At 39.2% G+C, this 25564-nt stretch overlaps 1 protein-coding gene across 2 annotated transcripts in view; it reads right to left on the bottom strand.

Moving 5' to 3' along the window:
- Crppa (CDP-L-ribitol pyrophosphorylase A) overlaps positions 1-25564 on the bottom strand; it is a 321431-nt gene that overhangs the window by 207787 nt on the left and 88080 nt on the right. For both annotated transcript variants that reach the window (XM_021179106.2, XM_021179109.3), the window contains exons 4-5: positions 15891-15995; positions 12346-12391 (exon numbers count right to left, since the gene is read on the bottom strand). In XM_021179106.2, coding sequence (XP_021034765.1) covers positions 12346-12391; positions 15891-15995 — 151 coding nt within the window. The remainder of the gene's footprint in view (positions 1-12345; positions 12392-15890; positions 15996-25564) is intronic.

Below are 25564 nucleotides of genomic sequence, written 5' to 3'. Positions count from 1 at the left end.
CAAGTTTTATCCAAATTCAATTCAGTATCTGAGATGCTTCTGGAAGTCTTAGGTCACACCTTGGTAAGGTGTTACAACAATGAATTGAAAGATAACACTAAAGATCAGTTTTTAAGAAAAAGCAAACACATGTTCTTCTACTGAGCTACCCCACTTTATACTGTCTACATACATACAGTCTGAAAAGGAAATGATGATCATAAATGGGAATACATATTTAAAAACCTGTCTCATTACTGAAATATTGATATAACTAGCATTTACTTCTTGAGATGCTAGAGTATGTATCATTCAATAAAACCATGGAATAATTGTGGGCCATTCTGGTTTTATTATCCCAGTACATTAGAACGAGTGATCACAATGAAATGGAGAGATGGCTCAGTGAGTAAGACCACATAAAAGCATGGGGGCCTGAGGTTGAGTTCCCAGCACCCACAACTGTTTCCAGGCATGGAATGGTGGAAATAGAAGTATTGCTGAGGCTTGCCTGATGCCATGGTTACTGACAGAACCTAGCTCAAACCTATGTCAAAGAAATAAAACAAAGCATGATAAACAGGACATTGTAGGACTTCTGGCCTGTATGCATGCAATGGGCACAGGTATACCCACACACACAAAGCACATGCACAGATATGCATAAATGCATGCACATAATACATGTGTGCACAAACATATTTTTAAAAGTTCTGTATTAATGTCTTTAATATATCAAAACTGATTGATACAATTAAAATATCATGGTACATATCATTTCCAGAACAAGGACAAAGCCAGTCAGTAAGTGATTATTCTTTTAAAGATTTATTTATTTTATTTATTATGAGTATACTGTATCTGTCTCAGACACACCAGAAGAGGGCATCAGATCCCATTGCAGATGGTTGTGAGCCTCCATGTGTTTGCTGGAATTTGAACTCAGGACCTCTGGGAAAGCAGTCAGTGTTCTTACCCACTGAGCCACCTCTGCAGCCGTGATTGTGATTATGTTGTACCTCTAATCTTAGGGAAAATATAAATCTAAACATGATCAAGTTTCAGGATCCAATTATACCATCGAAGAAAAAGAACAGAAACCACACAGAATGAAACAGACATCAACATTCAGATCACCTGTAGGCTAAAACAAAAGGAAAATCATTTTTTAAAAGCTGATAAGATACATTAAGTAAATATAAAATGATTTTTGTTTAAGAAAAAGCACACAGTTATAAGAAAACTGGCATGGGAGTGCATGATTATAATTCTTGGAAAGTGGAGGTGAAAAGATTGCTGTGAATTCAAAGATGCCTGGGCTATATTGATCAGCCAGGGCTACATGGCAAGAAGCCATCTCAAAAAATGTGATTTAAAAAAAAAAAAAAACAGCCAGGAATAGTGGCAGGAGCCTGAATTCACAGCACTTGGGAGTCTGACACAAAAGGATTACACACTCTAGGTTACAAAATAGGAACACTCACACATATACAGATACAGAGAAAGGGGCACTGAGGAAACCATTATAAATGTGAGTGCCTTCTACTGTCAAATACAATATGGGTCTGGACTGTGTAATGATCTGGGGAACACAATAACCTGAATGAATATGCATCAGTCCTCTTACCCACTCTACCTCTCCTCATTCAGAAAGTACCTTGGAATGGAGAGATGGCGTAGTCAGCACAGTGTTTATTGCCCAAGCCTAGATTTTTAGAATCCCCTTTCTTCCCTCTGACCTCCCCACACACACAGTACTGGGGAGAGAGGAAAGGAGAAGAGACAGAAACAGGTGGATCCCTCGCACTTGCTCACCAGCCAGTCTTATCAATTAGTGAGCTACATCTTCAGTGAGAGACCCTATCTGAAAAAATACAGCTGAGAGCAGTTGAGGAAATGCTAAATCTTAACTTCTGAACTATACAACAAGCTACTTGTCAATTTGAATATATTTTTTCAGTTCTAAAATTACTATTTGATTCCTTCTATTTTTACTATCTTTAAAAGTGTTTCTATATTTCAAGAAGGACCAGTTAGTGTAGCATTTCCTTAATTGATGCTTTAAAATATTTCTCGGATAATTAAGGGAGAGAATAAATTCCACCAGTCTTTTTCTTTGTTCATTCTTGAACATTTTTTCCTCTAACCAGTCTTGTGTCAGTCAGTGGTGGCCATGAACAGAACAGCAGCTGTGTGGAAACAGCAGAATCTGGACTATATCTCAGAACGGCACATTCCTATGGATCAGGAGTTGCAGTGGCTTTGACCTGTGGGCGAGCACTGTTACTGCTCTTCTTCCTCTCCTGTTGCTAAGTTCTGAGCATAAGTAGAGTCACTGGGAATGTGAGAGATTGTAGCAAGGTCTCCTTTTTCCAGGAGAACACTGAAAGGGAAGAAGAGATAGAAGGGATATGATGGTACAATAGTACAGACTCGGCTCCCGGGTGTACACTTTGAGCTGCCCACAAACTGATCAGACCCAAAATATCATGCTGTAGAGTCTCAGAGTGGGTCTAAGTGATAAACAACATACGTGATAGCCACTGAGCCTATCCACAGGACATGGATCCACACAAAACCCACAGAAGCTTTGAGCAATGCAATGGATGCTGGAAATAAGCAGGGGCTATGAGACACTGAATTTTACTCCAGAAACACTAATAACTTAAACAGGACCCAAAGATTCACAACAGACTATAACAAGATGCTATCTTACATTCACAATAGTCAATATAAACAAGGTTGCTTGGTATCCAGAGAACTGGGAACCATGGTAACTCCATGGGTAAAGACAGTCCAAATAACTTTGCTGGGCTCACACATATATGTTGGAATTATCTGACAAATATTTTAGAGCACAAATTTAGTAGGTGCTACACTAGTCAATGCTCATGAAGTATGACGGTCACATGTGATATTCTTTTAAGAAGGTTTAGCTCAGGTGCTATTGTAACAAAAATATCTTTCATGAGCCAAAAGAGATATGGGCAATAATTCTGAAATTTTCTGAAGGAGTAAAATTTAATTTGTGATACTCATCTTATTTTTCTTCCGATAATAAAGTCAAACACTAACCCCACCCAGTTCCACAGTCAGGGGAATCCAGGGCTACATGGTCACTTTTCTGTGACACTTCAAGTTTATTCTACCAGGCCTGCTTTTTCCCTGGACTGGCCTGTCATATCAAAGCTTTGGAGTTCATAGGTAGATAAGAACTGTGGTTAATTCGCAGGTAGTTATTTCTAAAAGGTGTTTGGTGCCTGAAGCTCTAATCCATCCAATGTAAGGGCAGTATCTTTCTTCTACTGTCGAGATCTAGGACTCAGAGTCCAATTTGAGGATCTACTTTCCTTCAAAGATGAAGAGTGCTATGGAGCAGACTCAATAGTGAGGAACAGTGGGGGAGGGCGCGTGCCTATAGTCCCAACACTCAAGGTCAAAGCCAGTTGGGTTCCACAAGAAGACCTTGTATGGAAGGGAAAGAAGAAAAGAAAGAGTGGCCCTACTGAGCCCAGGTACCCCTCTTAGTTATGTCTGAAAGTTCTTCATCATCAGGCCAGGGAAGGCTATTGTAGATGAACACAGAAGGAAGGCAATAAACAAAGGAAAAATAACCAACAAGCCATGACTACAGGAAGCCAGTAAGTGAAGTCTCGAAAGAACACTAAATACACAGCAGGGCCTTCTTCTCATAGGACAAACTATGCTGACCCGTGAACATAGCAACTGAAAGACAACCACATGAAGCCATATTTTAAAAAAGATATCACTTCTAACCAGATCTTACCACATTTTAAAATGAGTCAAAAAGTAGCAGATGAAATTTCCTACCTTAGAACTGAGCACAAGCAGTGTGCCTGTGCTATCTTGTCTTGGCCCAGATGTGTGTGGAATCCAAACACATGTTTTACAATGCTCTCATAGCATATGTTTTCCCCTTTAAGGATGTGTTCATTCCAAAATCAGAAAAATAAGTTAGTTCTCTCCTAAATTTCAAGAAACACCAAGGCACTTATAAAATGTGCCATTACATTCAACAAAAGTAACCAGTTGGGTTCAGGGCTGTGTGTAATGCAGAGAAGCATAGGTGGATGGCTTCTATCTGTTACCACCTTACCTACTTGATGTTTTGTAGCTTGCTGTGACCTTTGACATTTGAAAATGACAGATTTCCTTGCCTGTACTTGAACTGACATTTCACTGATGACAAATTAAGACAATTATAAGATTAAACAAACAAGCAAACTATACTTTCTCTAACCTTGACCCAAATATTTAACTTTCTAATTTATATCTTTCTTAACAATAAAATGCACTGGAAACAAAGCTCCTTTTAAATTACGTTACGACCTATTCTTCCTAATGAAAGCTTGACGCAAATGTTCTCACATATTCACACAAGATACCATCACAGGACTGTTTTCAAGAGGGTAAAGAACAAAAACTATTATGCACAAAGAAGTCTTAGTATTAATGGGGGGAAATGTGGAAAATTAAGTATCAGTCAAAAGCCAGAGACATCCAAAAAAAAAAAAAAAAAAAAAGCAAGGTTTCAGAGTAAATCTTAGCTGTCACTTGGCATTGTCCAAAGAGACATGTTTAATACAAATGGCACCATCCCCAAGAGTTTAATAAGAAAACCCTGACAAGGACATGCCACAGACTAAGAGTGGCCTGGCTGCACGCGGTGGAAGCCTGACTTCCCCCTGCTCATCTTTCAACTACATTCAAAAGTTTCAAAAGAATTTTGCACTTAAAAAAATCACAATGCTAAGTGAATGTTAAAAGATCCTCATGATGTTAAGCCATCCGTCTTCCATGTGCGTAAGACACCAAAGCCAACACAGTAAGTTCTGTTTCCATAATGCTGAACTAACCTTGTTCATGTGCAATTTCTCTTATTCTTTCCAGTCAGAGCCTGTCTAAAAGCATTGCTGCAGTCTTTCATGCATGTGCATGAAGGAATTCAAACGCTGCCCTGTCAGCAGAGTTTTTAAACCATATGAGGAAGAAACAAGTACGTATAAGGATACAGATTTAGTCTTCTTAATATTGTGAGAGAAATGCACCTGTACGTTGATGTTTAAAAATAGGTGGTGGAGTTGGTATTTTCCAAATAAAATATAGATTTATTAGCCAGTAAAGTATCAGACAAATCAATTGCCCTTTAAGTAAAACAAAGGGGAAAATTATACAATGAAAAAGACACAGATCTTTATATGAATTGATATTAACTAATTCTAGTTAAAAGCAGCTTAAAATCATTTTCAATTTTAACTTCTTTTTTTTTCACTTTTTACATAAAACATCAAATAAAAAGAGGCACCATGAGCCATTTTTATAGGATAAGTTTACTCAAGCTTGTGCAATTATAACCAGGAAAGAATAAAATGAATTTTTATAACACCCTTTAATCATAAAACTGAACGTATTATAAGGTTTGCTGAAGGGCAATATTGAAAAACAAACACATTACATTAATGAAGAAATTCCATAGGGGCTCTTTTCTTAGAAAACTTTTAGAATATTGACCCTTTTGCCAAGATATAGTCAGCATATTCAATTAAGTGCGGTTTGAGACTGTTTGTATGGCTTGGGTAGGTCTAGATAAAGTATGCTAGTACTGGAGTCTGTTACCACTTTAACATCTTTGGGGTTTGTCTGAACTTGCAGAACAGGCTTGGGTGGGCTCAACCAGTTTGTGGACATGGGGGGCAGGGAATACAGTCCTCCTTTGTTAAGTGGATGTTTACAAACGTATCAGTCAGCCGAGAGTTTTGTTGTAGTAATTAATCACAAGTCTCTGAAAAGATTGTTTTCATTTTCATTCGGAATAAAAGCTGGAAAGAGTTAAACATTAAATAGCAGGGACCAAATTTAACATGCTACCTTAGGAAAAAGAAATGTTGGGGTGGCATGGTTTTATGTAAGAATAACAGTAATTTGTAATTAACTGCATTTTAGCACAGAATCTATGAAAGACAGCCATAAGGACACCGCTTTCTATTCGGCTTTCCTACTAACCATGGCATACTGCAAGTAGGACCCCATATAGGCAATTATGCTGAGTTAAATCAAGTTAAAAATTAACAGAAGATGAGAATTAGATGGGGAATTTTATTTTTATTTGGAGATCTGAGTCATACATAATATTGCATGAAATTAACAGTTGAAGTCAAATATTAGTGAAATAAGATTTTGTTTTCCTGGCAATGAAGTGTCCATACTCAACCAAAGATGGTGACTTGATTGTAAATTAATATGGACCAAATATTTTATTTATATAACCAAATCTGTTATTCCAGCAAGTAGTAAATTTGCCAGTACAAAATGTTCTTGCATCTGACATAAGACTGTTTTATTTATCCTAGCAAAGTTTTATAGCATGAGAAATACTAAATTAACAAGAAAATAGTCACATCAAACCATTTGCTGCCCATTCAAAGAGAGATCAGCTGAAATATACCAAATTACAGAATGTGCAGCATACATATTATAGCATGTAAAAAGTTACAAGTTACCTTAAAATAGGAAGGTGCTGTTTACAAAGATCAGAATTATAAAATTAAAAAATAGAGAGCCTTAACAGTACATAACTAGCCATTTTTAAATGATTCTTCTGAAATTCCATTTTTTCCTTTTTTCTTTCTTTCTTTCTTTCTTTTTTTTTTTTTTTTTTTTTTTTTTTTTTGGTTTTTTGAGACAGGTTTTTTTCTGTGTAGCCCTGGCTGTCCTGGAACTCACTCTGTAGACCAGGCTGGCCTCGAACTCAGAAATCCGCCTGCCTCTGCCTCCCAAGTGCTGGGATTAAAGGTGTGTGCCACCAGCGCCCAGCTGAAATTCCATTTTTATGTTTATTCCATTGCTGGGTATGTCTACAAATTTACCAGTTAGTTATCATCCATTTTTCCGGAGCATGTGTGATGTTATCAGCAGGTCTAGAACAAATACTAGAAGGCAAGGCCTTTGTTCTCAAGGTCAGCTAAAGGCACAGCACTGAATGAAAGGAATGATGGCTGGACAGGTGGAATGTAGAACCTGCCAGGTTGCCCACTGAGAGAGCGTTTGTATCCAAGATTGGCACGGCTCTAATTGACCCTGTGAACTTGGAAGGTAGAGTGTAAAACTTAGACAGATTAAAGTCTAATGCAGTAGCCATTTTTATTCAGAGCCTCAAACAACTTATATTCTAAAGGCACTCCGAGTATTAAGCAAGGTCATGTGAGCAAAGTTCACTTGAGTTCAAGTTGTATACCGTCACAAGGGCAAGGACACAGGAGCTCAGGCTATATACAGTCAGGAGGACAACTCGTGCTTGGAAACCGCACTCTGAATAATAGTGTTAGGAAAGTTGATGGGTAATCTAAAGTAAACCCATTCCTATTATTACACCTGAGGAGGGCTTGAAAGCACATTCCACGAACAAACCTATGTTATGGAGGAGCAGAGGTTATAAGACTTTTGCTCTTTTTATTTGGAGTTTGCTCACAACATCAGAACTCTCCTCAGACAGTTTGACTCATGGACCATGTTCTGACACATGATCAACTCTCATGCTCAGAAAATGGGTCTGGGGGGTTGGGGCTGTAGCTCAGTGGTAGAGTGTTTGCATAGCAAGCACAAGGTCATGGGTTCCTCAGCTCTTGAAAAGAAAAAAAAAAGAAAAGGAAATGGGTCTGCATGTTTGAGGGTAAAAGGGCATGACCACCGTAAAAACAAGTTGGCATATCAATAAATCATATCTGTACTGTGTACTGTGGATCAGGGTTTTCCAATTTTGACACCCAGAAGAATGAGCCTCTTCCCCATTTCCCTGCCCATAAAATTGGATGTATAATATCTACCATACATTAATATTATTGGAAAGCATAAATGAGTTGAGATGCCTGGTATGAGTGCTATATGTCCTCAAACAATAAAGCTACATTACAACAGTATTTAATGACATAGGGATAGATGGACAGATAGGCTGAATCTTGTAAAAGATAATATGTATCTTTTACAAGTAGAAAGGAGTAATGTGGGATAGGAAAGCCATACATTCCTAAACTATAAATCTTCAAGGGAAAAACATGCCTGTATATGTTGCCACAAATTATTAAACCCAAAGCAATGCCAGCAGATAGACAGGAAACAAACCAGGAGATATTCCTTCCATGTTTATTGAACCATGATTCTGAAGCAGTTTCAAATCACACTGACATTATGAGAAACACTGAATCCACTAAGTCCATAAAATAAAAAGACTTATTTGGTCATATAATTTCATGACAAAATGAGCGCTGAACTTAAACTAGAAACCTTGTTGTGTTTATCACATTGAACATAAACATTTATGCATCATAAGTGTCATTTTGTGGTGAATCAAATTCCACTAGTGATATAATAAATGATGCATTTTTAGATACCCTAGACAGACAATACTTTTCCGAGAAGACACGGGAACTTAAATGAAAATCTAGTTCCAAGCACAGGGTACCTCCCTGTGATTTAGTACTCTGGGAATCATAACACTACATAAGTCATTGATTGGGGGAGATAAAGAGCTATAGATAAAATGTTCCAAGCTGTGCTCAACAAAAGGCTAGAGCCCAATATATGCTGGGAATTGGTGCTTACAAGTATATTGTGCAGCAAGCCTGGGATGCCATCTACCCAAGAGGCTAAAACAGGAAGGACAGCTTTGACAACTTAGACCCAATGTCAGAATAAAAAAAAGAAAAAAATGGAGTGGGGGGTGGGGTGGGAACATAAGTCCATGGTAGACCACTTGCCTAATATTTTCAAGGCCACAGTTGCTTGGATTCAGTCCCAAGTACAAAATAAATTAAATAAACCGCAAAAGAACTTTGACTATTTATTAAAAGTGATTGTTAATTTTACGCAACTATTTGACTGAGAAAGGGTTGTCCAAATAGCTGTTAAGCTCTGATTGTATCTGTGAGAGAACTGGAGTTTCTGGGAGAGGGCAGCATTTTAATGTGCATACAAAACAAATAAATGGTGCTCATCAACATGGGGAGAATAGCATTCATTTTATCCAGGATCTCCCTAGAACAGGAAAACAAGAGACAGAAGGAAGAATCCTCCTCCCTCTCTGAAGCTGAAACACCCATATTCTACATTTGGTCTCAGTTTTGGTCCATACAATAATGAATATGCTGGTACTCTGATCTTTGGGGTTTGATGGAAACAATACCACAGACTTTCTTGGGCCTCAAGCTTGTAGATGGTAATAGATAATTAAACAGGAAAGACGTGAAAAGGGAGATGAGTCCCTCACTTGGGACTCTGCATGAAGACTCGAGCAGGCGGAACTCAAGCATTCCAGCATAGTTAATGACATGTACTGTGAAGGTTGCTAATGTGGAGATAATATTCATTTATATACAGATACTTAAGAATATTAAAACAGCAATGAAACATGCTTCAGGCACAAATATATACACCCCTGAATATTACCTTATCCCTCTCCCAGATATTATCTGGGAGTCTCACAAGAAAGACCATTAACTTTTTGTTGACAGAGGAAACATCTTAACTTCCCATGCAGTTCTTGTGATCTTGGGTTTTATGGTACCAAATGAAATTTGTGCTCGATCCTTTTGTCTGCACATCTCAGGAACCACCCAATGATCTCATTTCGATTCCATAGCAACCCTGGGAAGATGGAACTTCAGAGCCCACTGACATCAAATGCATGAGAAGCCCACACCCTCAAGTGTCTTGTGTACTCTTTCCCTGAGTAATTTTTTTCTAACCTGTTACTGAATACAACACTTATTAAACTCAAAGTGTGATTCATACTGACAGATTCTTTTTTTTTTTCAGAGTCAAGAATCTCAACTTCACCTTAGTGAAAAACTTGGAAAGGAACTCTTGGGGTAACAGCAGGGACTTTCATTGAACTCTGGCTCATCTTCCTACCATTGCTAAGACGAATCTTATATCTCTATCAATATAGAGAGGTATATCTATACCTCTCTGTATTGTATTACTTTTCCTGGATAACCCTAGCTTATATAGTTGGAAAAGGCAAGCTTGCAAATAAATAATTTTAATAGGTTTCTGCTAACCACATTGCATTTAACAACTTGTGTGCATGTGTGTGGCAAGAGTACATATAAATGTACAGTCATGTATAAGCCAGACACTGGGGGTCACAATCAGCTGCTTTCGACCTGACATTTTGATAAAGGGTCCCTTGGATAACCTGAGCCCACTGATTCACCTAGGCTGATGGACCACTGAGCCTAATGGATCCATCTTCCTCTGTCTCACCAGTACTGGGATTACAGGTATATACTACCACACACTGCTGTGTCTCACAACTTCAAAATTCCAAAAGTAACACTCCACATTTTCTTCCTCCTGTTTCCAACGGTACGTTAATTATCAGTGTTGGTATTTAGTACAAATCAGGAAGGAAGTAAAGAAATACACATTGAAACTTGAAAGACTATAGCAAGACTCTGAATTTGAAATGCAGTAGAAACAGCTTAGATAGATGTGACCTATAGGAGATTATAAGGAGTAGCCTTAACCAATGTTTCTCAAATATGAATTATAATGCAATTAACTTGAGTTCTTAGCAAAACACATTCTGACTCACATGGGAGTGGGACTGAAGACTATAACCTCAGGGTGTCTAAAAATCACATGACTACTGATTTAGCTACCTAGAGAGTATGAAGGCTCCAGAAATGTGGACCTATGTAGGCCCAGTAACATCAGAATTGCCTCTAACGTCATAGAAATAAGTGCCTTAAAGAATAAGAAAGCTCATTATTTAGTTTCCAACTAAGTCAACTGCTTAAACCTAGCCATGTAAGCTCACTCAGAATAAACTAGAACACCTTGAAAATACAACGTTAGAAACTGTTACCTAAACAAGATAGCAAATAGCTTAACATAATTGTTTTTGCATGGCTGCTAGCTCTGATAATATGTGAGGAAAGTATTACAACCTGGAAAATCAGTAGTGGAGACAGTAATCTCCTCGCTGCTCACACTGCCCCTCTCCCTAAGCAATGCACAGCTTCCTTAGAAATACAATCAAACTGAGTTTTCTGCCTTTATGTTAAAAGCATAAACAACCACAGCACAACTTTGCCAACCACTCACGAAGAAATATTTATACATTGCCTGGCTGATACGTAAATATATGTCAACTTTTTGATTTATGGTTATAGATTAACTATTTACAAGCACAGAAACACAAATTATATGACATTAATTGTATGAAACAAAATATTCTTGAAGGGAAACAAATCTGGGGGTAACTAAAACACAGTCTCGCGATTACAGAAGAGCTCAGCTTTCCACATGCGAGCCAACTACTTGCCTACAGCTCTAAAAGAAAGCTGGGTCAAGGGCTACCCACCCCAGCAAGAGACGGAATTTAAAACTTTATACTTCTCAGCTGAAACATGAGTGTTATCATTTTGCTCATAGTCTAATTTGGAAAAGAACAGTCACCAGCTTCCTGTTGTCCCGAGGACAGAGGGAACACCCCTTGTCGCACTACTAAAATCGGATGTTTAAAAGGGAGTTCTCAATCCGAGACAACTTTATCCCCTGTGACATTTGACAGTTTCATGAGATAATTTTCACGGCCACAGACATGGTGTAAAGGAGAGGGAGCAGTGTTGCTGGCACCTCAGTGGAGTGTGTGGCTTTGGGTACTACTAAAAAATGCACTAAACCCTCCTGAGGTCCAAGGATTTCCTGCGGCTGAGCTTGAGAACTCCGACTGGAACCATAGAGCCTGCAGAACACAGAGAGAATTCCCTTTCTGTGTGCTGATTACATTCCCAGCACACTAGTAAGTACTAGCTGGGTGTTAAAACACTATGTGGCATCTTAAGGGCAATATAGTGATGAAAAGCAAGCAGGCGTTGTCAGAAAAATAAGTTTGTTTTGGATTTTTGTTTTGTTTTGTTTTAAAAGTCATCTATTTCAAATTCTCTAAGTTGTACAAACTATTATATGGAGGGCATTCCTTGATGCTCTGACAGGATAGTGCAGAGGCCAGGGACAGCCTTCTATGCATTAAACAGGAGGGACCTTCTCAGGTTTATTGAAATATCAGTGTATACAGTTGCCTTTCCGATAGGATTGATGCTCCATACTTAATAGGCTGAAGTCTTTCTTTTATGAAAATTAAAATCAATGTGGTATAATAAATGGTGTTTCACAAGCAGGAAACAAAACAAAATGCAATTTTCAAAACACAAATCAGAGACCTCTGTAGCCTCCAAACATCTGTCCACCTAAAATGTCTGGGATTTAACTGTCTCAAGAAATCCTTCAGATGTGGCCTCACATCTGAAGCTCAGGAGCTGACAGTCACAAGGTTGAACATACCTTTAATCATGGCTTCAGCTGCACACAGGTCTTGTTTGTAGGTCACCTAAAGGACAGATAACCCTCATTAGACTCAACAGAGCAGGCAGGAATGTGAGAGCTGTAAAACAAAGCCCCAAGGAAATTCTTCCCTTGGGAGAAACTGCACACACCACACAAGCGATTTCCAAACCAAAGAGCCATTAGACATTCACATTAAATCAAATCCAATTTCAACAAATTATGAAGATCTAAGTCTTATATCTTTGACTAAGTTATGATAGCATGTAGCAGTGGTTACTGAAATATGATTATTATAACTGTTGTCAAAGGAAATGCATGAGGGTTCAAACAGAAGTATGCACACCACTGTTGTATAAGGTTTCACACTGGAAAAGAAAGAGGTAAGGAAGAAAGGAGAAAGAGGGAGGAAAGAAGGGCTGCGAGGCTGAGGGAGGAAGAGAGTCTCCAAATAGCAAAAGATGACCAGCTCCATTCTAAGCTGAAATTCTCAAAAAACAATTTACATTTAAAGGGACTTCAGAATTCTGAAGGTCATTGTGAGACGGGTTGGTTGCACTTTGTGAAATTTTTCTTAAAACACAGCCTCTATAAAAAGAATCTATAGGGTACCACAGTGCACCTAAGGACAATGATGCACTTTCCTTAATAGCCAACAGCTTGCTCATAATTGCACCCTGCTTGTTGTAAAGTAACCTTCTACAGTATGCATATCCGGTCTATGGCAGATTCCTCCCAAAGGCCATCCAGATAAGTTCAGATACAGAACATCTGCCAATTACTGATTTGTACCATGGAACTAGAACACACAGTGAACAATAAAATAGTATCAAGTCGGTACAATAAGGTTCGATGGGCACATCACTCAAATGCCCAGTTAATTAACAATGGCAATGGCCTCAACCTTGTCATGTAAAATGTTCACCTAACTAGTCCCTTTCCAGACAGTCAGGTTAGTTTGTTTTGTTTTCTCTAAATGATCTCCACCATGGTCTTGTTTAGCTCAAGTAGCTTGTTTAGCTTGTATAAAGTAAATTCCCCTGCCAGGCCTTTACCCTAGGAGGTAAGTTTGATGAGGCCATACTATTTTTCACTGCAGTAACAGCAAACCCAGAAAGACAGATAGATGCAAGTCTACTGGACCAATTTACTAATCTATTAAAAGCAAAGATGCCATTACTCTGCCGTCTGTACAGAAAGTACAACTCACTGTTCTCTGTGACCCTCGGCACTGCAGTTACTCTCCACAGTCCATTTCTGCGATCTATGAAACAAGAACATGCTCAGTCTATAGATTTCCCAATGTGATGTATCTGAGTCCAATAAGTGTTTACAGAAAGGGTTATAAAGTGATCTGAATGCCCTTCAGACTACTAGGAGCAGAGCAACGGCAGGGCCCAATGGAACCTTTGACCTCTGGAGATGCCCCCTTTGTCAAGAACTTCCTGTGAAACGGAATAAACCTAGTTTTGAGCTATTTATTAATTTCAGGTTAACTATATACCTGAATTCCAAACTAACTTATATTTACAATTTAAATAAGAAAAAAAAATTGTATAGCCATTGTCTATTGTATAGATTAAACTCCAGTCATAAATCAAGAGTATATGTAGCTAATGATTCACTTCCTCCTGCTTTGAGTGGTAAACTAAAATCTAGGTTCAAATTAATATTAATACTGGACATTTAAACTGATGTAAATTTATCACCAAATACTAAATTAACTTTCAGAATTCTTAAAACTTCAAGTAATTACTTATAAATAAAATGCATATTTTTCACTTTATAGTAATAGCCACAAACCAAACAAACCAGTTTGTTAAGTTTATTTCTACTGCCTCCAGCATATAGGCTATAGATGCCAACACAGAGATGAATATTTTTTACTTAGATTAACATCTACTATGTGTTTAGTGACAGTTTTAAAGCCAGGCAGAGTGGTACCCACCTATAATCCCAGCAATTGGAGACTAAGGCAGGAAGGGGAAGAATTAAGGCCAGAGTAGTCTACATAGTGATTTGAGGCTTATCTGTGCTATGAGCTACGTAGCCCAATACTAGCTAGAGGGAAATAATCTGTTTTTTCCCTAAATAAAACAGAGAATGTACTTCAAAGGAAATAGTACTGGAAACTGTCATCATTTTGAAATGATGCGTTATTCACTCTGCTAATTTTTTAAAAAACGAGTTGCCTTTGCTTGTTTTTAATTTACAGAAGCATTGTAATAATCAGTTCTGAAGTTGATTCTCAGCACTTCTCAGCCTTGTGGGTAAGATCAGTGTTGACACTGGGTTTCTTCAGTCAGCACAAGCCGTACTTTTCCTTTGACCTTGCACAATACCCAACTATTGGAAATAATTACTCTCAAAAACCCTTGTGATGGACTAGCATGCTGGTGAGTTTCTCACTGACTGGTTTTCAACCTATGCTCAGAGGAACCCCTGGAGCCCTGTGGAGATAGTGAGGGCAGTCTGTACAGGGAGATGTGGCGAGGCTATGCCACTCACCAGCACAGCTCAGTCATGTCTCCTCTACATGACCTGTCTGTGCAGTGATTCCCCTGAGTCAAGTGTTTATCTGAGGAACCATCAACAGAAGAGAAACCTGACATTTACACAGAATTATCCTCTCAGGCAGAGGGCAGGCTGGCCTCAGGTACCAACACTCACTTCACCTAGGAATACTCCTCATTGTATAAGTTAAGGCACAAGAGACCCCTCTGAACCGAACCAAGGCACAGTGGCCCCTACTTCCCTTGAGTTAAGAGTACCCTACACTTGAAGTTCCCACAGAGCAACCTCATAGGATAACAGAGACATTGCCCCAATAGTTGGCCTAAAAGCCTATGAACTAAAAGATACAGAATAATTGTTAGACACAGATGTCAAATCTAATGTGAATCCCCAAATGACAATCTGAGCTTAGCTCTAGCTGGACTACAGAAGGACTGCTGCTGCTCACTCTCAGCATTCTTCGCGTTTCTATCTGGCAGGAAGAGCCACTTTCCTATGGGCATGTACCTATGGTGCATAAGCCACAGGCCTGCAGAGCCACTCCCCTACTCTGTAGCTCAGGGTTATTCTTTATAACCCAGGAAGCTTCCCCCTGCTTCCACTCTTCTCTACTCCTAGACTGATATCCCAGACCACATCCAGTCGGTCCCTCTCCTCTCTGCCCCAGAAAAGGAGCCATGGCTGCGTGAACTACCCCAAAGGCCTCTGGCTACTGTTTCTCTCATATCTATAATAAAAGCCATCCCAACCATGGATTGATCATTTTGATGTATTCTCTGCACCCTTGCGCACAGTGGGTATTTTTGAACTTCATTTGCATTTTTTCAGTTGAGCACACACACACAAAATATTCTTTTTCCTAGGAATAAAATGTGAATTTACTTGAAGGCAAGAAACAGAAGCATCATCGCCCGCTGCTGCTCACAAGCACCAGAGACTCTGCCTTTCAGGGTCCTTTCCCATACAACCTTAAGTACAGCACACACACTCACAGGCAGCAGAAGAACCCCCGTAGGATGAATCTCTCTTACCTTCCAGAGGGCAGGGGGCCCTTCTACAAGCTTTGCTTTCCTGTGACAGTATTTTAGAGCCAACTGCAAGCACTCTGTTCCAAATTCCAAGTCAAAATCACTACACTGGTGACAAAGGACAAAAGAAGCAGACATAGAATTAACAAACTGTAATACAATTGGTGAAAAATAAAGCCAAACAAAGCAAAAGGGCTTTTATTTTACAAACAAGTAAAATATAAAGGAATCAGTCTGAGAATGAGCAAACTGGATAATTATCTCTGATTCTATTGTAGAATAACCCTTCCCATATCCTAAAAATGAAATAAAAACAACAAGCTAATAGGAAAGTTATAACATCCCTAGAGATCTGGGCTCCCTCGGGTGTCTCAGGAGCCTGACCAGAACAATATTTATTTCTGTTGTTCATACTTGAAAGTAGATCAGAGGAATTACCACATCCAAATTCTTCATTGAACAAACACATCTGTGAGATCCAGGTCCCTTTCTATTTATAACAAGACATGAAAACATCATAGCTATTGTTCATTTTAATATTTAGAATATCAATATATCATTCTTTAAACATTTATATCTGTATGAACACAAAGATAGTTCAGTTTTTCATTGTATAGAAAAACATGAACTTGTCAAATTCAGTAAAACATAAATTACTGCATTTTAAGTGGAACCATCAAAATCTCTAAGCAATAATATAATTCAGCTGAAGTTCTGAATTATGTACCAACTACATAAAGGTAAAGAACACATGAATCATGTACTCAGAGGAACTCCAGCCTAGAGGGGAGCCTGACTTCAGAAACTGGCAACAGAATGTTGTCTGCTAGGCTGGAAGCAAGTGTATCTGCAGGAAACACACTGGGGAAAATTACCTGAGCTTATGTGAGCTCATCAGGAAAGGCCTATCAAATGCAATGATCTCTGGTCTCCAGCTCAAGGAATAACTGGAGGATGAGGAACACTACGTGATAAAAATGGAGTCTTGTAAAAGGAAGAGGAACAAGACCCTCTTATCCTACAAGTTTACATGTGTGTGTGCATTTATGTGTGAAGATGCTTAGGATTAGGGCTGTAGAGGTGGGTGCTACGTATCTGAACTCAGGTTCTTATGTGTGTGTGACGAGTACTTCACCTACGGAGTAAGAACAGCAAAGAAGCACAATAAAGAATGCAGTATTCAGCATAACTTCCAACAGTATTTTAATCTTCTAGAAGACTACGAAGTCCTAACTGTAGTAGTTTCTGAAATTAATGAAGAGAATCTAACTGAATATGCAGAGTCTCTATCTCACCTGAAGAGTTACAGCTCAGATCTACTTTTATGTGCTATGTGGGAGATTTTCTAGAAATGTATACTGCAGCAGCATCAAGAGTGGCACTGGATAAGCTAAGATGGCTTTTCGTAGACTTCTGCTTTGTACTTTCAATGTCTTCACATTATGTCTGGTAGTATGAGAGACGTCTGTACAGGAAAGAGCCATCCTCTAATTAAATCCCAGTAATACAACCTTGATTTCTCCCTGACTCATCACACAAGAGCATGAACGCTTTCCAGCTAGCCTTGCAGGTGCTCACAAATGCATAATGAGAAAACCCATACGATGAGTTCCTTCCTGCCTCCAGTCGTGATGTGAAACACACCAGATGCTATGTTCCTGGCTCTGCCATAGCTAAGTCTGTGGAAAACAGAAAAGTATCCCACAAATATATATATATATATATATATATATAATTTATTCAGGAAACAGGCTGAGCTTGCTTAGAGACACGTCTGTAGTGACAATTTTGGAGTTTTGGTTTCTTTAAAAACACAGAAATATTATAAGAATGTGTTTTTGTTTTAATCCCAGGTGTGGAAATATGGGCTGCTTTGGACTGTCCACAGCAGCTGTTAAGGATGGGCCTGGTGTTGTTTATTTGTTGATGCTAATTCTTCTCTTCTGGAAGAGGCAGTGGACAAGGAATATGTCATACTCAGGTGACTTCTTGTGAACCAATCCCCTAATGAATAAAGAAGCCAATCACTGGGCGAGTGGGCAGGACTTCCGGGTTGAAGAGGGGAAGATTTGTAGGTGGAACAACAATATGAACTAACTAGTACCCCCAGAGCTCGTGTCTCTTATGTAGCAGAAGTCAGCCATCATTGGGAAGAGAGGCCCCTTGTTCTTGCAAACTTTATATGCCCCAATACAGGGGAATGCCAGGGCCAAGAAGTGGGAGTGGGTGGGTAGGGAAGCAGGGCGGGGGAGGGTACAGGGAACTTTCGGGATAGCATTTGAAATATAAATAAAGAAAATACCTAAAAAAAAAATAAACTGAAGAGGGGAAGAGAGGAAGCAGGAAAGAGTTAGGGTCTTTTTGGACGGGGATAGCGTGAGGACAAGAAGTACCTATGAGTGTCTCCCCATTTCAATGGTGGATCCACCAGGATTTGCCACCGAAGGACTTAGATTTATTAAGGCTAACAAGATTAGGTTTTATTTTGTTTTGCTGAGATATTGAGTTACCATTGTTTCTGAACTAAGTTTTTGTGGTGTTTATCTTCTCTTGGCGACTTATCTGAGTTCTCATCGGCCAGACCAGCAGGGCTGAAAGTAGCAGGGCACAAGTCGGGGAACATTATGGTTCCTTTTTAATATTTCCTACAACATGAGTTGCCTTGTACTCTAGCAGAGACATGGTTTTGCCACCTACAAGTAGTTCCTGAAATTGTGTAATGTTTGGAATTCTGGGAGATTTTCAGAGTGTATATAAATGCTAGAGTTCTGATAGTTGGGGTAGGTGGTTGTTGGTCAATTATGGATGTGATTGCACTTCGTTAGTAGCCATGGTCAAAGAAGAAACAAAAGGAAAGAAATTAGATTCAGGGATACTCTCTCTCTCTCTCTCTCTCTCTCTCTCTCTCTCTCTCTCTCCCTCTCTCTGTCTCTCTCTGTCTCTCTCTCTGTCTCTCTCTCTCTCTCTGTCTCTCTCTCTCTCTCTCTGTCTTCTATCCTTTCTCTACTGTCTAGGGGGTGAAACTGGGAAGACAAAGGATGAGAAGGATGCACAAAGTAGCAGAGACATGCTATACCGGTCTAAACTTATAATCATATAGGTTAATATAATAAAGGAGGTGGAACATTTTATAATAAAACCTTTCTTTTAAAGTGAGTACAGAATTCTGCAATCAATGAAAAAATCTGAATTTCTGTTTTTTCCAAATATTAACGAACAGATTGTTTTTACTAAAACATGAAAGATATGAGACATGTATTTGAGCAAGGGAAAGACAACAAATGAAGCCCTAAAGGGAAGCTGTGTTCTTCAGTCTACCAGAGCTGGGGCAGATTTTGAGGAACCTTCAGATTGTTTCCCGTAATGGCTGCTTTGGGTCACATTCTCACCACTAACATCCAAGAATCTCCTTTCCCCCATCCCAGCACACCACTCTTCTCCTGGCAGTTTGATGATGGCTAACCTAGCGCTGGGAACTCACTTGTCCTCATATGAACAACTAATTTCTGTTAGAAAGCTGCAAACTTCATTTATACCTATAGCTCCTTTGCAATGTTCATGTCAATAGCAATCTCCACCTTGAACCTCTAATGAATTATCCCTCTTAATTCTCCACACAAAGGCCTACTTTTTACCTCACTGAAACTTGAAGACCTGTGAAAGCTGCATTTGCTTTTTATTAGAAAAATACATTTTCTTAGACTGTCTGTATCACCCAGTAGACCATGGTTTAATGCCTGAAAAGATTTGTTACTAGGAGTCCAGATTCCTTGCTCTATTATCCAAGTGATAGGTGTTCTTTATAAACTTGGTCTACAAATTAACAATGCTGCCATCAGCATTTTTAGTTGGTAATCTATACGTTTATCATATGCATGTACACATACTATGAAGAATCAAAAATCTGTCAGGCATAATGGTACATCTTACATATCTTAATCACAGCACTCAGGAGGCAGAGGCAGGCAGATCTCTAAGTTTGAGGCCAACCTAATCTACATAGAATGCTTTGGCCAGCCAGGGGTTCATTGTGAGACCCTGTTTAAAATTAAAAAGAAATCTCTGCAATGTTTTATGTGATAACAATCCACCCATTTCCGTACACCCTATTCTGTCTCCCATGCTTCCAAGCAGGCAACCATCACTGGCTGCAAACTTTAATGTAGTGCTTATTTCTATGTGTAACCGTCAACCTTTGCCCACTAACAACTAGGCAGGAAATCTGTGATCAGTTACAATAAACTAACTCATCACACAGTTGCAGGGTGGCAGAGGTGCCATGTTTCTAGCTGTAGAGCTAAGGGGTCTGACTCATCTGTTTACTCCAATGACTTAGACTGGAGGAACAGCAGGTGTAGACAGCAAGTGTAGACTGTCTTCTTACTATGGTAACAGCCGCACAGGAGGACAAACCCGAGAGGGCTGGTACACTGTCAGCCTCCACCTCTTACATCCAGCAAGATCCCTTTGCCCAATGCAAATCAGACAGACAAACACAAACTGAGAATGAGACACTTTGCCCAGAAGGGTTTGTGGCAGTGGTACAAAAGTAAGGACTGTTTCTAATTAATGTACCTGTGATGTGGTCCTTTGGTTTTTTTCTGTTTTATTTACTATATTTTGAAAAAAAAAAAACTATATTTCTTTTTCCTACCACAATAGACACCCACACTTTCCATTTCCCATCCTTTCAATATTGTAGTATTGATATTACCAACACTGAGCATTTACATCATCGACTATGCAAAACTTTCTCACAGATAAATCACATAAAGCTAAAATCACTTTCCTGAGTAAGTTTGTTTTCCCTGTAATTAACGCTTGTCTTTTGTTTTATGTGGTTAACTTGCTATATGCATATAACTCTTTTAAGAACTCCACACTTGGCTACTTACCCACATCTATTCCCAAGATATGATAAGACTCATGAAAAAAAATCACCCTTTGAATCGTCCAGTCATTTCAACAGGGACCATTGTGCTTTCTGCCAATCCCATAGGTATTATTCTCAGAACACTATGTGCCACCTTAGGGAGATTCATGATTTCTTGATCATTCACCCAGGCCATTGTATGCCAGGCAATCTTCTGTCTTAATTGACTCACGTTCCCAAAACAAATCCTCCAAGAACTTCCTATGGAGAGATTGTGTAGAGATGTTTGTGATGAAATGACATCTGAGATGAGTATCCTTAGGACTTTCCTCTTAAACTGGACAGACTGCCCCAACAAAGCCATTCCAAAGACAGAATGAGAAACCACTAAGAGGCTAACTACTGGGAGGGGGAGCAGGCACTTCCTCAGTCAGTAGTCAGTATGCAGAGGTTCTGCCTGTCACTGTTTGGAAATCACCTCAGCCCTCCACTGCAAAGATGTTCTCCTTGTCACACTCTTTCCAGAGCTGACTGCTTTACAAACTCCTTTTAATAAACATCTACTTTTCTCTCTGTCCTCATCTCTTATAGAGTTCTTACCACCTTCTGCTGGGAATGTTGTCCTTTTTTATTTACTGAGAACCTGTTACTAATTTACCTGCTTTCTAGCTAACTTTCTTTTCCTATTGGCACTTTTCTTACTCTTGATCTTAAGGACTTATGGCAGGTTGTATTCATTTATGTTCTCTTGAGTGATTTTTAAGTAGTTAGCAAAATTAGATAAATGTCCAGTCTGCTATCGTTCCCTATAAACAGAAAGTGAATGCACATTAGTTGCATACATACTCCAAATTGTCCTCTATAAAAATGGCTTCCACTCATATTCCTAAAAATGGCATGTAATTGTAGCATGTTTTTTAACATAAAGTAAAGGAATATGAATACCATGGACTCAAAATCTTGAAAAATGTATTGTGCATAATGCAACTATTTTTCTGAGAAAGGAAGGATTCCTTAATTTTCAGAGGTTTTATATCCCCCAAAAGGTTAGAAACTATTGTTTTATGCTAATGATGTAATGGTTCATGACTACAAATAATCTGATTATAAATGTTTCTATCCTTCCATCCATGACAACATTCAAATAGGTATTGCAATAGGGCAGCCAGGGATGTTTGCCCAACAGGGAACAATATATACATTAAAGTAAAGCTAAATCAAAGGCATGCATGCACAGGTTTCTCACTCTCTCGTTGGAGAAGCATGCTAACAATATTCAAGTATTAACAAAATAGAGCAGTTTACAATTAGGTAAACAATGAACACCTGCATTCAATTTATCATCTCAAAATCAAACCCGAGGCATTTTGCATACATTAACAAAGCTTGGATTATGCAATGTTCCTTCGAGTCGCATGAGACAGTTATCCAAGAGGCTTTGTTCTTACATCAGATCAGATCATCTTCTGAGTAAACAACCCCAGACTGGGTCCATATGAGGCTGATACAGAAACAACCCCACTGTATATGAAATAAAAGCACAAATGATGTGCATAAATAAGCACAAGATTTCTTTTCGGGTAGAAATATTTAAATGGGTTTACAAAGAATGCATTTGCAAAAGCCTTCAAATATCTATCATTAAAAACAAAAAATAAAATAAAATAAACCTTTCAGATTATTCTAAACCTTGGCAAGCCTGCACAGCCAATATACATTGTGAGTTGCAATCCCATCCATAGCTGTTAATTTAGCAATGCAGAGATATTTAATTTTCTAATGTGTGGATACAGATAATTAGGGCAAAGTTATGGGAAAATTATGGGAAAGAACTTTGCTTGTAATACTAAAGTTGCACTTTTAGCCCTTATTTTTGACATTCATAATCAAATATTGTGAAAACCTATAAAAAGGAAAATGTCACTTAAATGTTTAACTTTCATTTATCTTTTCAGGTAAACTACTGACACATTGGACAATAAAAGTAGAAAATGAAATAGTGGCCTAAACTTCAAGTCATTACTCTTACGTGGCATGGAATTATCTGCTGTGTATAAACAACTGAAGAAAAACCAAACCCGCATCATAATCCAACCACAAAAATAAAAAAGATTTCAATCCTTCTAAGAACTGTCAGGGTTTTGCCATAAGCTTATCTTTGGAGAGTAAAGAGCTAAAAGGAGCCCAAGACCTGGAGTTACTTTCTACAGCAGCAGGATCAGCCACACCATTCAGAGGTAGATGATGTGACAAAGCCAGTCTACCAGAGAGGCTAGTGACCAATAGAGTTGAAGTGGCCTACTCATAGACAGTTGGAAACTTATCTCCCAACGTTTTTGTGAGAAATATGAACAAGAGTGATGGGAGATGTTAGAGAAGATCTGCTCAATAATGAAGCAAATATTCCTGGAGATTTCCCCAGGCAATATGCTGAGAAGGATGAATGAGGCTGAGAAAAGAAGGGATGGGTTGGGAAGCAGAAACAGGGACATATAAAATGAGGAGCTCTTTGTCTTTCTGGCAGCATGCCATACATGGAGAAGGCAAACAGAGACACCCAGGACTTTGTCAGACATATTTCTTCCATTCAACTGATACATCAAAAATCATAGCAAATTTAACCTTAGTACAGTTAGAACTATGACAACCCCAATAGACTTTATCCTAAGTCCTTTAATAAGCAAAACTATAGTTTTCAAACTCTTCTCCTTTCCACAGAGCTTGGCCAGGAGCCCCTGGCTACTTCTCCCTGATCTCTAGCTTTTCTCTCACACAGTACATTTGTAACTATTTGGAACATTTGGTACATTTGGAGCTATCCTGTGACTCTTTGACACTGTCGTCCTAGTCCCTCTGCATCAACTCTTCACTAAAATGTGACCTGTGAAACTCAGCGCCTGCCAAACTCTTCTTCTGTTTTTATTTATTCACTTTACATCCTGCTCACTGGCTTCCTCCTGGTCACCCCTCCTACAACCCTTCCTCCAATTCCCCTCCCCTTCTCATCTAAGAGGGTGTGGACCCACAAGGTGTCCCCCAACCCTGGCAAATCGCCTCTCTACATGCAGTGCTAGGCAGACAAGGCTGCCCAGGTAGAACATATCCCATGGGTAGGCAAGAGCTTTTGGGATAGCCCCTGATGCAGTTGTTCAGGACCTACATGAAGACCGAGCTATACATCTGCTACATATGTATTTGCCCTTTGGTCTGGCTCCTGTTCTTAACAAACCCTTTTTATTTATTCTGTAAGGTCTATTTTCTTCAAATAAAACAGAAACCACAACAGAAGAAGAATGAAACTTTCCTACATACTAGGCAATCAGACAGAACACTAACAACAAATCTTCTCAACAGCAGACAGAAGAGCATGAATGGATTTCAGTGTCATTGTTTCTCTACAGAAAGCAAGACAGATTATAAATCCATGACTTTGTTAATAAGGCTTTTTTGACATAAAGTCTCTCTCCATAGCCGCGACTGTCCTGGAATTCACTATGGAGACCAAACCATCCTCATACTCACAGACATCCCCCTGCCTCTGCCTCCCAAGTGCTGGGATTAAAGGTTTGTACCACCATGCCCAGCCCTGATATGGCATTTTAGAGTAGGGAAACTGCAAACCAGAAAATAGATCAGTGGTGTCCAGGGCTGATGGGTGGTGAAAGGTAATCAATCACAAAGGGGCACAAGGGTCACAAGGGGCATGGGGTCACGAGGGGCATGGGGGGCATGGGGGGCATGGGGGGCATGAGGGACACAGAGCGAGCATGGGGAGCACATGGAGCACAGGGTAAACAGGGGACATGGGAGGGCATGGGGGCACAAGGGGCACTGGAGACATGGAGGACACGAGGAACATGGATGGAGCATTGGGGAACACAAGGAGTACGGGGGCACAGGGTGTCATGGGTGCATAGGGAACATGAGGGTCATGCGAGGAAAGGGGAAGGGGAACATAGAGGGAAAGGGGGAATAGGGGGAATGAGACTATTTCCCAAGTGGAAAACTTAAATTATGTAGTTTGTTGTGAATGTTCAGGGCTGTATGCGCTGTGAATACTTATCGAGCAATTTTAACTTTCATGTAAAGTATGTCTCAGTGAATCTTAATTATAAAATTTCATTATTTATAATAATAATGAAAAGAACAAGCTACTTAGTAGTAAATTTACCAAAAGAATTTCAAGACTTCTAAGGAGAAAGCTATAAAATTTGGTGTAAATGTATTTTTAATTAAAGGAGATTTGATTATTTGGCATAGATGCTATATAAGAATTATGACAGTTCATCCTAAAATAACCATCAGATAAATGACAAATAAAAAATAAGCTAATATATTCTTAAAATTTTAAAATATAATCATAATGTTTATATTAAAAATATGGTCCTCCTGATATAGCTCTCTCTTGTGAGGCTATGACAGGGCCTTGCAAATACAGAAGTAGATGCTCACATCATCTACTGGATGGAACATAGTTCCATAGCTCCTTCCCCTAATGAAGGAGCTAGAGAAAGTTCCCAAGGAGATAAAGGGGTCTGCAACCCTATAGGAGGAACAACAATATGAATTAACCAGTACCCCCCAGAGCTTGTGTCTCTAGTTGCATATGTAGCAGAGAATGGCCTAGACAGCCATCAATGGGAGGAGAGGCCCTGGTCTTGTGAAGATCATATGCCCCAGTACAGGGGAATGACAGGGCCAGGAAGCAGGAGTGGGTGGGTTGGGGAGCAGGGCAAGGGGAAGGTACAGAGAGCTTTGGAGAAAGCATTTGAAATGTAAATGAAGAAAAAATCTTCTTTTTAAA

Source organism: Mus caroli, unplaced genomic scaffold (assembly GCF_978045245.1).
Source record: "Mus caroli unplaced genomic scaffold, Mus_caroli_1 scaffold_14, whole genome shotgun sequence".
In the NCBI taxonomy this organism is placed as follows: Eukaryota; Metazoa; Chordata; class Mammalia; order Rodentia; family Muridae; genus Mus; species Mus caroli.
Note: the sequence above shows the minus strand (reverse complement) of the source record. Positions and strands in the feature narration are given on the sequence as shown.